This window comes from Halyomorpha halys, unplaced genomic scaffold (assembly GCF_000696795.3).
Source record: "Halyomorpha halys isolate HHAL.00 unplaced genomic scaffold, Hhal_1.1 Scaffold207.1, whole genome shotgun sequence".
NCBI classification, from domain to species: Eukaryota; Metazoa; Arthropoda; class Insecta; order Hemiptera; family Pentatomidae; genus Halyomorpha; species Halyomorpha halys.
In genome coordinates, this window is record NW_027104696.1 from 750182 (window position 1) to 764427 (window position 14246).

General features: G+C 31.3%; 1 protein-coding gene and 1 long non-coding RNA gene across 2 annotated transcripts in view; both read right to left on the reverse strand.

The window, feature by feature from the left end:
- The window catches only part of LOC106679474 (pyruvate dehydrogenase [acetyl-transferring]-phosphatase 2, mitochondrial), a 9025-nt gene extending 8531 nt beyond the window's left edge, over positions 1-494 (reverse strand). The window contains exon 1 of the mRNA XM_014418663.2: positions 343-494. Coding sequence (XP_014274149.1) covers positions 343-420 — 78 coding nt within the window. The 5' untranslated portion in view covers positions 421-494. The remainder of the gene's footprint in view (positions 1-342) is intronic.
- Positions 495-8294: 7800 nt separating this feature from the next.
- On the reverse strand, positions 8295-13236 carry LOC106679475 (uncharacterized). Its single transcript, XR_001342966.2, has 3 exons — positions 13119-13236; positions 8448-8644; positions 8295-8376 (listed from the first exon to the last, which is right to left on the reverse strand). It is a non-coding gene; the product is annotated as an uncharacterized lncRNA (long non-coding RNA).
- Positions 13237-14246: the final 1010 nt, after the last annotated feature.

A 14246-nucleotide genomic window follows, 5' to 3' on the forward strand; every position in this document is an offset into this window, starting at 1 on the left:
CGCACCCTCCATTAATAAGGAAAAGGAAAGTAGGGTACATGCAAAAATGTTTAGGTTGATGTTATGCATCCTTTTACTACCAGGGGTATTATAAGGTATTGATTCTATTGTGCACTGTGTGTGTATAGTCGAAGGCGCCAAGTGCGCGTTGATACTATGTTGAGCGGCTACATTTCTACCTATATTTGGAAATTAATGATTGGTCGTTTGAGATTCAAATCTACGGGATGAAGCTTAACATTGTGTAGTATAAATCTTCACTATTGAAACAGAACTGAGGTTAATTAAACGAAGATACTGATCCAAAGTCTATTTACAAAATAATAATATTGTATTACTCACGTTCGGTCCGCTGCTTGATAATCTCTTTATTACAGTTGTTAAAGGCAAAGTCTTCCAAAAACCTCTGTAACACTTCATTTTACAAGGGAAAAAGCAAGACCCGAAAACGCACAATTCTTCTGAAGGCTTACAATGTTTACTATTGCAAAGAGGTAGGACCATGAATCTGAAATGATTGCGCTAATATGAGTTAGTTGTTGGTGTGACGTCATCAGATACCTCAGGGTTAAAATATTCGTTTAATTAAACCAATCGAATCTTTATGCACTCTCGGAACATTAAGCGTATTCTAATACCAGGAACTTTTACATTTGTATTTTTATAATTATATGGAACATTGTGAGAACGGGTGGCTCAGTGTTAAGGATTCATTATTTTTGCTATTTTAAAAATAGTAATAGTTTTCTGAACAAATTTTGTAAGTAATTAAAAAAAAATTGTATTATATAGTATTTTTCGTGATTAGTATAATCAACAACTTTATCTATAGAATCGGTACTAGTGGAACCTTAGTATATATCATCGAAGGTTTTAAAGAAAATCTATTTTTAGCCGACTATAGAGTACAGTGCTATTATTGAACAATTCATTTAGGAATATAACTAGAAACTAATTTATACTGAATGAGTTTCAAATGTTTGTTTTTTATTGAGTATATTATAAAAGAAGTAAAAAGTTTACAAATTAACTTTCCGTTTATTTTTTCTGTGTTTTACTATTAAAATAATGTGTTTTGGAAAAATTCTTAATTTTTTTTTCCATAGCTAACATGCATTTTTGGTCTGCAATTTTGTTTCCTGCACTTTTCAATTCTGTCACAGTATTCTTTAATAATACTCCACATCGATTAATACCACACGTCGAACAGATCCGTTACCTACAAATTAAGTTATATACAAACTATATTTTTACAAAGGACTAACTTGTAATTCTTATACTACACTCGAATCCGACTATTACAACCATAACAAGACAAACGGTCTAAACTTACAACTAATTACAAAATACTCATTTATATGACAATAATAAGGCGTATCTAGAATAACAAAGTTGAGATTTGGGGTTTCATTAAAACAATGGAATTTCTCCCGTATCTTATCCTGAAAATACAAAATACTTAATCCTCCTTACTTTTTTATAAATCTAGTCATCCATCAGGACCTCAATGTTTTATATGTTGCCGATTTAGCCAGAACCAGATACCAATCATTCCTTGATCAATTTCTCAACCACCCAAACCCACTTACTTCTAACCTGGCTCCTCCTTCATTACCTGATAATCCTCCTAGACGTCTGAAAAGAAGAAGCCTCGATGTCATCTCCTCTTGAAATATTATTGGAGTTCTATCGATGGATAAATTCTCCGCATGTCAGTGTTCATGGGTTTCTATAACTAACATCAAATTTACTGATTGAATATATTTTTAATACAGTTGTTAATATCCATAAATAAATAAAAAAATACACTATGTAACAGTAACATTAAATGTAGTATTAGAACCATTTAAAGAACGCACCACAGGTATTGAATTTTATTTTTAAAAATCTAAAATGTTCACATATTTTTCATTCATTGCTGAAGACACCCATCGACATCTTGAAAATTGGCTATTTCCACAAATCAATGAGCTCTCAAAATTTAAGACTTAGAAATTAATAATTTTTATTGTCTGATAGCACTCTTATTTAGACACTAAAACTGAATTTTGGGAATCGTCAAGCTTTTGTTTCTCTTACTTACGTTCTTCGGTGAATAACTGTTCCTACCTACCATACCCTTCACTTTTATCCATCAATATACATATACATATTATCTTTATTATTATCTTGACTATAGTTTTAAAAACTTATAAAAAAGTGCCAGTTTTCTGCATGAAAGTATAAGATTATGGAGGTATTCTCATACAATAATAAAAACCCTTATCTTCCAGAAATAATCTTAACCTAAGGCTGGATGAACCCAATCAATACCAACTTTTGAACAATGAGACATCACAATGTAAGCTTATTAACCCAGTTTCCACTGTCAGAAATTCCAGTAACGTCGGATTGTATAACGGATCCTCAGAATGCATTTTCTCATCCATTCTTCAACTGTTTTCCTCATCTTGCAGGTTCTGTTCTAGTTTCTGACTCCCATCTTGTACAAATACTTTAAACATCGTAATTAGTTGGGATTCGTTCGCTGTAACTCTTTACTCCAGAAGAGACATATTTGTAACAATGAATTTTGTAATACGAAGCACTAAAACGTTTTAAGGCATATATAATGTTCCAAATTTGATTAAAATCTCCCTATTTTTTACAGCTTCTTGCAGTTCGAAATGAAACTTAGTAGGTCTAGTTTATAATGAATGAAGCTTAGTGGTGAATCAGACTTTGTAATCTCTTCCAGTTCTTCTCCAGTTCACAGTACTCTGGATTAAAGAGGGTATGTTCAATAAACAATTTACATTCAAATTTTTTTTTCTTACCTCCTGGAACAAAGAGATAAGCATTTACAAATATATACAATAGAAAAATGATGTGTACATATACTGGCTATTTCATTTTCTTGACATTCAGATTTTAGTTCTAAAACGTCTTTATATGTATATTTTTTTTTTCGATCTAACGCGATCTGAGGGAGTGAATCACCGAAAACGTGAAGTACTTTTTATTGTTTTATATTATCTTGAGGGAGACGGTGCGTAATATTCATAATTTATTAAATATATCACAGATTACAGATTTTTGTAGTAAATTGAATTCATTGGTCCACGAATCATCAAAATCCATTAACATTTATTTCTTGCATTCCAAAGAAGTGGGATCGGAAGAATTACAGATATAAAATTATTTTAGAATTAGTTTTTTGCTTGAATTTTTTTTTTTATATTAAATATATCTTTTCTGAAATTAATGATTTATGTGCGCTGAAGTAGAACTGGAAGAAACAAAAAAAAATTTAACTTCACTAACCTTGAAACCATGAAGGGGTTTTCAATCGATTCTGTAGTGAAAGAGACAAAATAACAAATAAATGTTATAAATTAACGAAAAAGTTGTAACTTATTTAAATGGTTTTATTTCATTTTATTCTATTCTATAATGTACACTTTTTTATAGCTGGACTATACCAACTTAGCACAATACACAACACGAGATTGTGATATGTCGTACATTTATATTATATGTCCATAAAAATTAATATTGTTTTCCTTGGATGTGTAATTTTACTTTAAACGTACTTTTTTAAAGTTTTGTAATAACATTAAAGTACTATTTAATATAAAATAAATTCCGCAACACGTATATTAATGTCTCGTTTCGAGCTCTTTAGTTAGGCCATAAACGATAATCGTTACAAGATAGGTCGATTGCGTAACCCCCGACCACCCACTACCATTGTGACACACTGCCGCGATAGTGTCCAGAGGCGACTGTCACATCGGGATCGCATGTCGCTGTAAATCAGCTCCCACGATGCACTTTCTCCTCCAACTGTAGGCTCGTGTTATGTAACAAAAGGCTGAATGGCTAATCAAAACCGTCATCATATCGTCTTAAAAGTGATTGGCTCTTCTGTACTTCGTCATTACAACTGATTGGTTAGTTTTAACCGCTCAAAAGAGCCGTTACCTTATTGGTTGGATCAGATCATCTTGCTTTCTCTTCTTAATTTTATTGCATTGGAGACGTTGAGATGTTGTCCTCTATATTATACTTGACTTACTAAGAGTAAAAACATTAAACTGCAGGATAATAAAAATTTGGTCATTTGTTTCTTTGCTTCCTCATCACAAAACTTTTCCGTTTTAGACACCAAACGATACATTTGGTTGTTTATATCTGTCTGTAGTCAAATTGGTGTTTGTGCATAATTGATCAAATCATTTTTTTTTTCAAATTTGATGTAATTTTTAAGAATTCTGCGTATGTATATTTAATCAGATTCCGTTAACTACACATAAGCAAAAGTATTTCATATATATTTCCCAAATGGATCTATTTTCAATATTCTATATTACCATCCACTATGTTCACTTACTCTTGCGCAAATTACTTGTCACAAGCATACTATGAAAAAGCTCTTAGAGATTGGTATAAAATAGATCTTGTGTCAATTAAAAAAAATTTCATTTCCCCCCCCCGCTCCATCGCATGCCTTAACGTGTATTTATTGTTTACGTACTTCTGTTTTCCTTTCGATTCCAGTATTTCCTAGTTTCCTTTCAATTCCAAGTAATTAGTACTCAGTGCCTCTCCTATCTCCTACAAAGCCTGCATTTCAAATTCTCAGTCCAATCCCGTACTACCAGGTCCCGTTCATCTGACATCTACCCTCTACCTTACCGAACTGCTGCGTTTGATAAATCCTTTTTTATCTGCTGCCTTTCACTGGACCTCTATTTCCCTCTGCCATACGTCATATATCAACCCTTTCCTCGTTTAAAACCCTTCTGTTTAACCACATTTTGCTTCTCCAAACAAAACAAATATTATAATAGTATAGCTAACATATATATTGAATTTCAGAATTTATTATTTGTAAATATTATACCTAGCTTTTTGTTTTGTTTTTTATATATTTAGTTATTTTTTCTTCTTTACTAAAAATTATTAATATGCAATAATAATATAAGTTGTAAAGTGCGGCTACACTATTACTGGCCACCTGAATAATAATTGTTTATTCATTCATTCTATTTTTTAAAAGTACAAGTAGGGTATTAGTGTCAATATGTTCTAGTATACATAATAATTAATTCTAGCTACTACTTTTGCATTAACATGTTAGAAGACGTTATTTACTAGATAAGCCTTAAAACGGATCGTCCCTCTAATCATATTTCCACCAGAAAGAAAGAGTGGTAGCTTGAATCACTTGTCAAGTTTGTAATGATTTGACATTTACCAACGTTTGGACCTAAGTTTTGAGCCTTCATCAGGGCGAAGGAAAGCAAGATACAAGAATAATGGAAAACAAAGGACTAAATATAGTCATTTTTTTTTTTATCTTTATTGAAACTTACAACTGTACATTAAGATACATCCAGTAAATTTGATGTAAGGATATAATGGAGTGGTACAGGCGTGTAGAGAAACTACCCATTGGTGCCACCATAGTGACGGTTTTACATTAGCAGATCTGGTGGCCATCTTCTTTTCAGGCGCCTCGGACGATGGTAAGGAATGGAAGAGGAAGCAAGGTTAAAACTAGTGGGTTTGGGTAGTTAGGGAGTTTATAGTAAAATAAATGCCTTTTTTTAAATTATATTATTTATTCATTGAAATTTTCAAGAGTATAAAAAAAACTATAAGTAAATGTGAAAAATGTTTCAAAACACATAAATCCTGGACCATCCAATGCTGGTTCTTCGACCATTGCTTTAAATTAGAAGATCCTGTCATCTTCTTTTCAGACGTCTGGGAGGATTATCAGGGACTGTTAAGGATGAGAGATTACGAACTATAGGTGTTAACGCCATAATATATAATTAGCTTGTAAATAATTTGTAAATAGTATTTGAGTTTTATTAGTGTTTAATTACATTTATTTTTATTTGGATTTAGTTATTTGAGACAAAAGAAGTGTATTTTATTTGTGTTGTTATAATTAAGTAATAGAGACAATTGCTAAGGGTTGATAATCGTCGATAAGAGGTTGCCTAGCAACGGGCCGACCATCTTCGTTTTTTATATGAGTTCCGGCTAATTAGTGACCATGGTAGCCTCTAAGCAGCCCTGTCTGGTCTTATAATTTAATAGTTTGGACATTTTTAGAGAGTTAACCGTCATTACAGTTCGGAACCAGACCACTTCTGTACTTCGACTTTAATATGAGTTCCGGATAATCAGTGGACCTGATCGTGTGTAACCAGCCCTGACTGCGTTGATTTTGCTATTAATTATTGACATTTTGAGTGCGTTAACAGACATTCCGAAACCAGACCTAATCTGCGTTTTGACTTTAATATAAATTGTTGTTAACGAGTCGGCTCGCCTAATTCATTAAAATGACTAGATCCTGTCTGCACTTAGTGGTTGTCATTGTGGCCATCTTGGCTTTTGGATGTTTGGACTATCGATAAGCCACTACACCAACTTTGGACCATTGCAGCGGTGTATTTAGCTACAAGAGCTGCGACCTAAACATCTCGGCAGCACTCTTCCTCGGACCTATCGGTGTGAAGCAGCTTGCGTCGAGTAGTATTTGTTTTATATATTTTTTTTTGTAAATTAGTTTCTCTTCGTTTTCATAATTTATCTAAGAGGCCTTTTTATTTTTACTTGTATTCATTGTTAGTCACCTTTTGTTTATTTTAGTTTTAAAATGTTTAAATTGACAAAATAAACGTTTAATCCCAACCAGCTAGTTGTTTGTTCTTTTTAAACCCTTCCAACAAAAAGACATAGTCGATTTGAGGTGGATTTAACAGTGAGTGAAGATTTTGGTGAAAAGAGATATATCAATTTCGGGCCAAATATGCAACGAGGATGAGTTTGGCTTAGACGTAATGAGAAGCAGCAAGCATTTTTCGGAGGATTTTGGATTATAAGGGTTAAAAACGGAAGAAATTTGATGGTTTTATGGAGCTCTAATGCTCAATTCCGTATGTCAAAATAAATCATAGTGTATAAATGTTCCACTGAGTTAGACCAGAATCGATTGAGCCGTTAATTTGATTCTGATGATATTTTCTGGGATTGTGCAATTTGATATTCAGTCCCGCACAGAGATTTTATTAGATTCCTTTATAAATAAAATAGTGAATATTTAAAAAAAATAAATAATTTAGACACAAATATATGAAATGGTGTTTGATATAAAAATATATGTATCATATGTATACATGCGTTACATAGGAAACTCTTTTACGATTCGATAATAGAAATACATCTATTGCATTCCATAATTACCCATAAGGCAAAGAGCACTATTAAATGACAAAATGATAAATAATCACATAAAATTATCATCTAACTGATATTACTGACAATTGCAACATAGCAATCATGGACGATTATGATGACACTATTAAACAGAAATGTCTACTTTTCTAATCCATTAGCAGTTGCTTCATCTTTGACGTTCCTCAAAGTGAATGGTTTTATAAACTGAAGTCGTAAATGCGTAATTACAATCTCTCCTTGTTTAGGGACTTGTATATTGCAAAATGTAGCTTTTGAAATCATTGGCTAACACTAGGATGGTTTTTGTGTTTTTAGAGTAATGTAAAGATTAAGAATATGATCTTTATATGCGAAATTCGCTGTAAAAAAATCTTTGCATTGCTTATTACGTTTCATAGTAATGTTCAATTTAATAGATTAGCTTACAGATTATTTTATTTTCTCAGAATAGTTGGAAATTTTTGTATTCGTGCATGAAATGAAAAAAATTATGCCTCAGAATCGTCAATTAAAATACGTAGAATATGAGTGAAATTTTACGTTTTAAATGACAAGGCACAAATTTGGTTCCAGCTCTGCCTATCTGTCGTCATATTTGTGTCCGGGCGGAATCGATTTAGCTTTTAATTCTATTCTGATGAAATTTTCGGAGATTGTGCGGGTTGGTGGAACATATATTTTAGTAGATTCTTCTTTTTACTGCTTTCTCATACGAACGTGCAAACGTATTTTTCTTGGCGGATCTCTATTTCGAATAGGGCTTGGTCCTATTTCACCGAAATTCGAAGTTGGAGATGAGATTAGCTTAAAATAGTCCGTTATTGATTTTATTAAATTTTCATTACTTTCTGTTCACATTAAAAAAAAAAAAATGTGCATATTTTGTCTTGCTTTGCATCTTTCTTATGCATGTCACTGCTTTTCCTATACATATCTTTTGAAAACGACAAATCAAATTTATTATCAAATAAGAAATAAAAAAATATTTTTAAAAAATTACAATTTATTCTGATACCTTGATACACAAACACACCCACGTATGGATATATATATAGAGAGAGAGAGTAGATAGACAGATAAATAGATTGATAGATTTAGATAGATACCTGGGGTAACATTCCAATACTAAATCAGTGCCTGAAAATAAAATTAGAAAAAATATTTAAAAATTAAATTAAATAAAATTTTTTTTAAAAATATTCTGATACCTTGATACACTGAATCAGTTCCTCCTCCGAAAGCTTCCATTATTCTTCTCTATGCTGTGCACCATCCATACTGCAACTTTATTTATTAAGGTTCTCGCCTTTTCTGCGGACACTATCAAGCTATTTGAGGTTTGAGTACAGGGAACACTGAAGGATCTCCCTAGACAATATGCTCAGTATTTGACTGTCGTCTATTCCTGCAACATGCCCTGCCCATTGCAGCCTTCTGTCATTGAATATATTCAGTAACCTTAGGTATAGGTAATCATGTACCTACCTGCCCAGTAGAAATGGTGAGAAAGCTATACTGACCTATGTACTTGAAGGACTTCTTTTATTAGAATAGAATAGATTAAAAAATAAATTTTATTATGAGACAGGGTCCTTTCAGAATAACATACATGAACAAATTATAAGCAATATAACCAGAAATTAATAATAAAAATGGCTTGATTTATGTAATTTATATAAAATAAATAAATATAAAATCTATAAACAATATAAGATATATTCTTATTAGCAATTAAGAATAAAAGAAACAAAAGAAAAATAATCAATAACATCTAAAACCTAATTATTCATTTTTAATGTTATTAAAAATGTCTAATAGGTAAATAAGTATAAAATTGGTATTATTCAAAATTAAAAATTAAAAAATAACAAAAGAACAGAAAAGAACAGAAAAGAAAAAAAAATTGTCTTCTGATAATATTATACAATGTTAACGATATCCGTAATCAAATAAAATTAATACTTATTCTAAATTTAAAAAAAAACAGAAGAGCTTCCGTCGAATAATTAAAATAAAATAATGGATTAATACATTATTTCGTTTAAATTAAAGGTAGTTACCTAGAATCTCACCTTTATAAGTAGTGAATTACACACACACTAAAAAAATAAATAAATAAATCATATGCCATTCCGAGGGTGCTGCCATCAAGTTTATTTTTTCCTCAATTTTTTGTAGACTACAGATAAAGCTATTTTACTGTTTCATAAAAGAAACGAAAGAATTTTATTACTTTTCAATTAGCTACTTACATAATTTAATGCAAAGTGTCTATTAATTTTTTTTTTAAGTTACGCAAAGATGAAGTTTTTTCTTCATAACTTATTTTCTTTTTTTTTTTTTTTTTTTTTTTTTTTTTTTTTTTTTTTTTTATTTTAGGTACTAGCAGAGTTGGGCAACCATGAAACTAATAGCTAAAGATGCCAAAGATACGACATTTATGTATCAATGGTTCATTCATGAATAAGGGTCGTATTAATGGGAAATTTGAGCTATTAGTTTCAACTATAGCTAATTTTTGCCCATCTCTGAGAACTAGTGATGTGGCATGGAGAGAAGTTTGGGATCTCTTAGAGCCCTACTTTGCCTTCTGCACGGAGGTGCAGGAGTTCCCCTGAATAATTTAAATATTGTATATAGGTATGAATGTGTATTTATTTTATTTTTATTTAAATTTAATTCTAATTGTCTTGTACATTCTTCTTTTATTCATTATTGGATCAGTTACATTTATATTTTTTATATATATTCAATTCTTAATTTATACAAATCATGATATTATTTTCTTTTCTTAATGTAAATTATTATTATTTTAAATTTAATTTTTTTGATTCAGTGAGTGCTATTTTTATCATTTATTTTTCTTACCCATTTTTCTCTTTCTTCTTCTATTCCTGTATGTATCGTATAAATGAATATTTGAGTACAAATACTTAGAGCCCTTAATTTTTGGCATTTTGTGTTAATTCTCTTCAATAAAAAAAAAAATTAATTGGTTTTTATCCAGAAATTTAGTCTACGTATTAAAAGGGGAGTTTTCTTCTTTAAGGGGAAAACTTTCTGTAATTTTAATTGTTCGAGCCATTTTGCTGCTACCATTTATGAAAAAAAACCGATTTCACCTAACTTATTATCATTAGATGTTGCGCATAAGATGCCTTATTCAATACCCACACATTGTGAAGTCGATAACCATACAAAATAAAAACAAAATTAATAATTCAGAAATTTAAATTAAGTAAAGCTAAATTTAAGTGTTTAAATCTTCAAAAAATTTAGTTGGCTGGGTTTGGAAATGAACACCTCATGTCATTTATACATTCAGAATTAATCGTACAGAATTATATGAAATATAAGCATACTATAATGAAATTATAATTTTTATCATGTTTTACTTGTAATACTTGCTGTGTTTATGGAGTGTGAAAAGTCTACGTCACAGGCCTGATTCGAACCGACATCAAATTGGCTCCTTATCGTTATTTTATATGTATTGTTTAACTTTTGGTACTTCCTATTTGTATTTCTCCACTTAAGAAGCGGAATAGCTCTGTGAGTAAGACGCTGTGCTTTCTTTTGGATCCGGGTATGAATCCGGCAGTAGAAGATAATTACTTTTTCTGTTCAAAGCAACCGTGAGTCAACCTTATGGAATAAGGGGATAACAGGTTTTTTATTTGTTTATTTCTTTTTCTATTCGTATTTTTTGTGTGTGTGTTTGTACGTTATAGTTCTTTAAACGAAATTTTGGTAACAGTTATATTCATTTTAGAGAACACCTAGACTGAAATTTTATAGTAGTAATTTTAATCGCTCTTTTCCTGAGAATCACCTAGCCAGATTACCAAAAATTAATCATCGGTATTAAAATTATTCCAATTAATAATTTTTAGATAAGCTAAATCAGTAATAAATTTTTCAATACACGATACTAAAATTGTAATAATCAATTCTTTGAAATTCACTAGATATCAAACACGTAGGGTGGTTAGTGGTAGTCAGTACGTATTTAGTTTCTCCAAGTGCCTAGTTCCTCCTACAATAACTATCCCTCACTGTTAATGACCAGGTATGTTAAAGACCTTCTAGGAACTCCACTAGAAAATCCTGCTAAAGAGTCCTTAATACAGGCTCCGCAAGAACATCCAGTAGAGGAAGAGAGCCCCAAAGCCGCAAGGTTTAATAAACCATTGAAACACGGCCTCTGAATGGAATCTGTCTGCGGTTCCTGGAAGTAGCAATCCTTTCTTCAGTTAATGGCCGTCGTTCCAGAATTGCCTCCAGGACAGCACTCGACCACTCCTGAGGTAGACTACAGCCTCCAAGAGTTGTAAAGTGCACCATTCTCCGTATTATTTACGAGCGAGTGGTCGCTGAAGTGGAGGAGCCCGCGGGCCAGGTAATAATAGTGGTACGGAAGAACCGCTCTACGCTGTGCACTCGCCTCCTGGGAGATTCAATACTAAGAATTGCTAGTTTACTTACCACTTCTGCCATAAAAGAAATGTAATATTTACAAAAAAAAATAGGTGCTTACATAATAGTACTTCCGAAAGTTATGCCCATAACCTGACATCGTAAATAACCTGTTCTTAAATGTTATTTATTTCACCAATTTGTAGAACCCCCACATTTCTATATTTTCAAAATGTGCATTACTCACAGGGTCAAAACATAGTCAAGTTTTCCAATAACCAGAATCACCTTTCATCACTTTCTTGCGGAGTCATTAGTCGTCATTTCCAAATTGTAATTCTTTTTATCGTTAGGAAATGTGATTAATGCACAACACAACAGTTCTGATTACAAACGATATACAGAAATAAATAAGAAATATTATTGTAGGGTACAATTGGCCGTTGTCGGACTGACTAAAGGGTCAGGCACAACGGTAGGAAAACTGCACAGGGTGCGTGCGGGGCGCGGGATGGAGCATGAAAAAACGCAAGCTTGGATCAACGGCTAGCGGAAACTGCAGATCATGGAAGAAAAAGTTGCATCGTGCCTTGTCCAGTTAAATTATTTTGTCAGAATTATATGTTAAAATTTTAGGTTACTATTTGATTAATTAAGTTTAACAGGTTTTTTAAAAATAAAAAAAACTTTATAAACCGTCCAGAATATTAAATTATGAGGAAGATGGTCAGGTTGCGTTCAAAAGGGAACGTAAATAGTTAATAACTATTTAATTTCCCACGTTTCACCCCACTTTGTAGATATTCATCAAGACTGTTTGAACAGCCCTGATGAAACTCTACAAAGAAGGGCGAACGTCGGAAAATTAATAGTTGTTAATTATCCTGTTCTCTCTTAATCGCAATCCAGACCATCCTCCTCATAATTAAGAATTATACAGTCAATTATTTATATTCATATTCCAAAATATAGTTTTTAATGTATGGTTTTGGCTGACCTGATTGTGAGAATGGTTAAATAATATTGATATTTTTATGAAAAAGTCTCATTATTTTCACATTTAATATATAAATTAAAAATTAAATTTGTATCGCTAAAACCCATGAAAGGTAACGAGTGCACTGTTTTGTAAGGAAGTACTAGACTAACAGTTTTGCAAGTAGAGGTGATTTGGTCAGAATCGACTGCTAGATTTTTACCTAATTAAGTGTATCCACATTATAAGGTTGAATAGACCTCGGTGGACTCACAGGCACAATGTCAAGTAAAATAACTATCTACAACAGCTGGATTCGAACCTGAGTCCTTGTAGCACAGTGCCTTATCAGTAGGCTACCCACTCCCAAAAATCAAAACTTGAGATAGGAAAATTAATTAAGAAACAAAACCAAAAATCGCAAAATTAGCTAATACGCTATACTCTCTTTGTAGTAATATGTATGCTACTACCTTAAATTACATACCTTAATTATAAAAACTTCATATTTTACTAGCCTGTAACATAGGATTGGTTATCAACCGAAATATATCTGCATAAATATTTCTTACAATATGCAGAAACAGTAAAAAAAATCACACACTTTCACAACGTATTGGAGAGCAATTTCTGGATTTAATCAACGTTCTATTGTGTTTTGTTTTCTCTGATATTATTTCTGTTAAGTATCGATAGTGAAGTGAAAGAATACAGTGGAAGGTTACAGTGCTGTTGTTGTTATTCATTGTCCTAAGGTGGTGAAGCACATTATTTAGTCTAATTTTGTCAGCTGTTTTATTTAAATCTTATAATTGAACTATTATTTTGTGTAGTGTGTAAAGATTGTATGTTGTTTCAATACAAGCGTTTGTTTATTAACTTATGTGCACTTTATTTGACAACTTTGGAGGTATCTATAATACCCAATTTATATGATTCCCGACAATTTCCAAAATCATTCTGGATCTTTTTTGAGTCGGCTTTTATCACGAATAGATTCATTTTCTTATTTACATACAATTGATCATAGATTATATTACAGTTTTATTTAGGGCCATCAATCAAACAATTGATCATATGATAATTTGCTATAGACTATTCCACTGGAAAAAGACTTGACGGGTAGTCTATTATAAGTTCTTATCTATTAATTTTTATCTAAATAAACTCTAAAATATGAAGAAATTTTCTTCAATTTAAAAAAAAAAAAAGAAATATTCTAAAGTAATACAAGTATTTCTGTTCTCGCATTAAATAAGTTGTTTACTCTACCCATAATAAAAATGTGTTTGATCAACCGTTACGTTGTTAAAAATAACTATTTTACTTCCTAAGTAAACGTCTGAAGCCAGAAAAAAATGTCGATAGAGCAATTTCGCTATGGGGCATTAATAAATATTATATATTTATAACGGTCCATGAAAATCAAACTTGTAAAGTAAGGATTTTCGCTTCAAATTAGTACCAGAAATTTAAATCCGATTTAATTCATTTAATAAATGTCTTATACTCACAATTATTTTAGGAATTTAAGATTTTTATGTTCGAATTTTATACTTTAATTATAAATATCTGGACAATGTATCTCGAATATTCTCTTTTATAATGGAAAGCA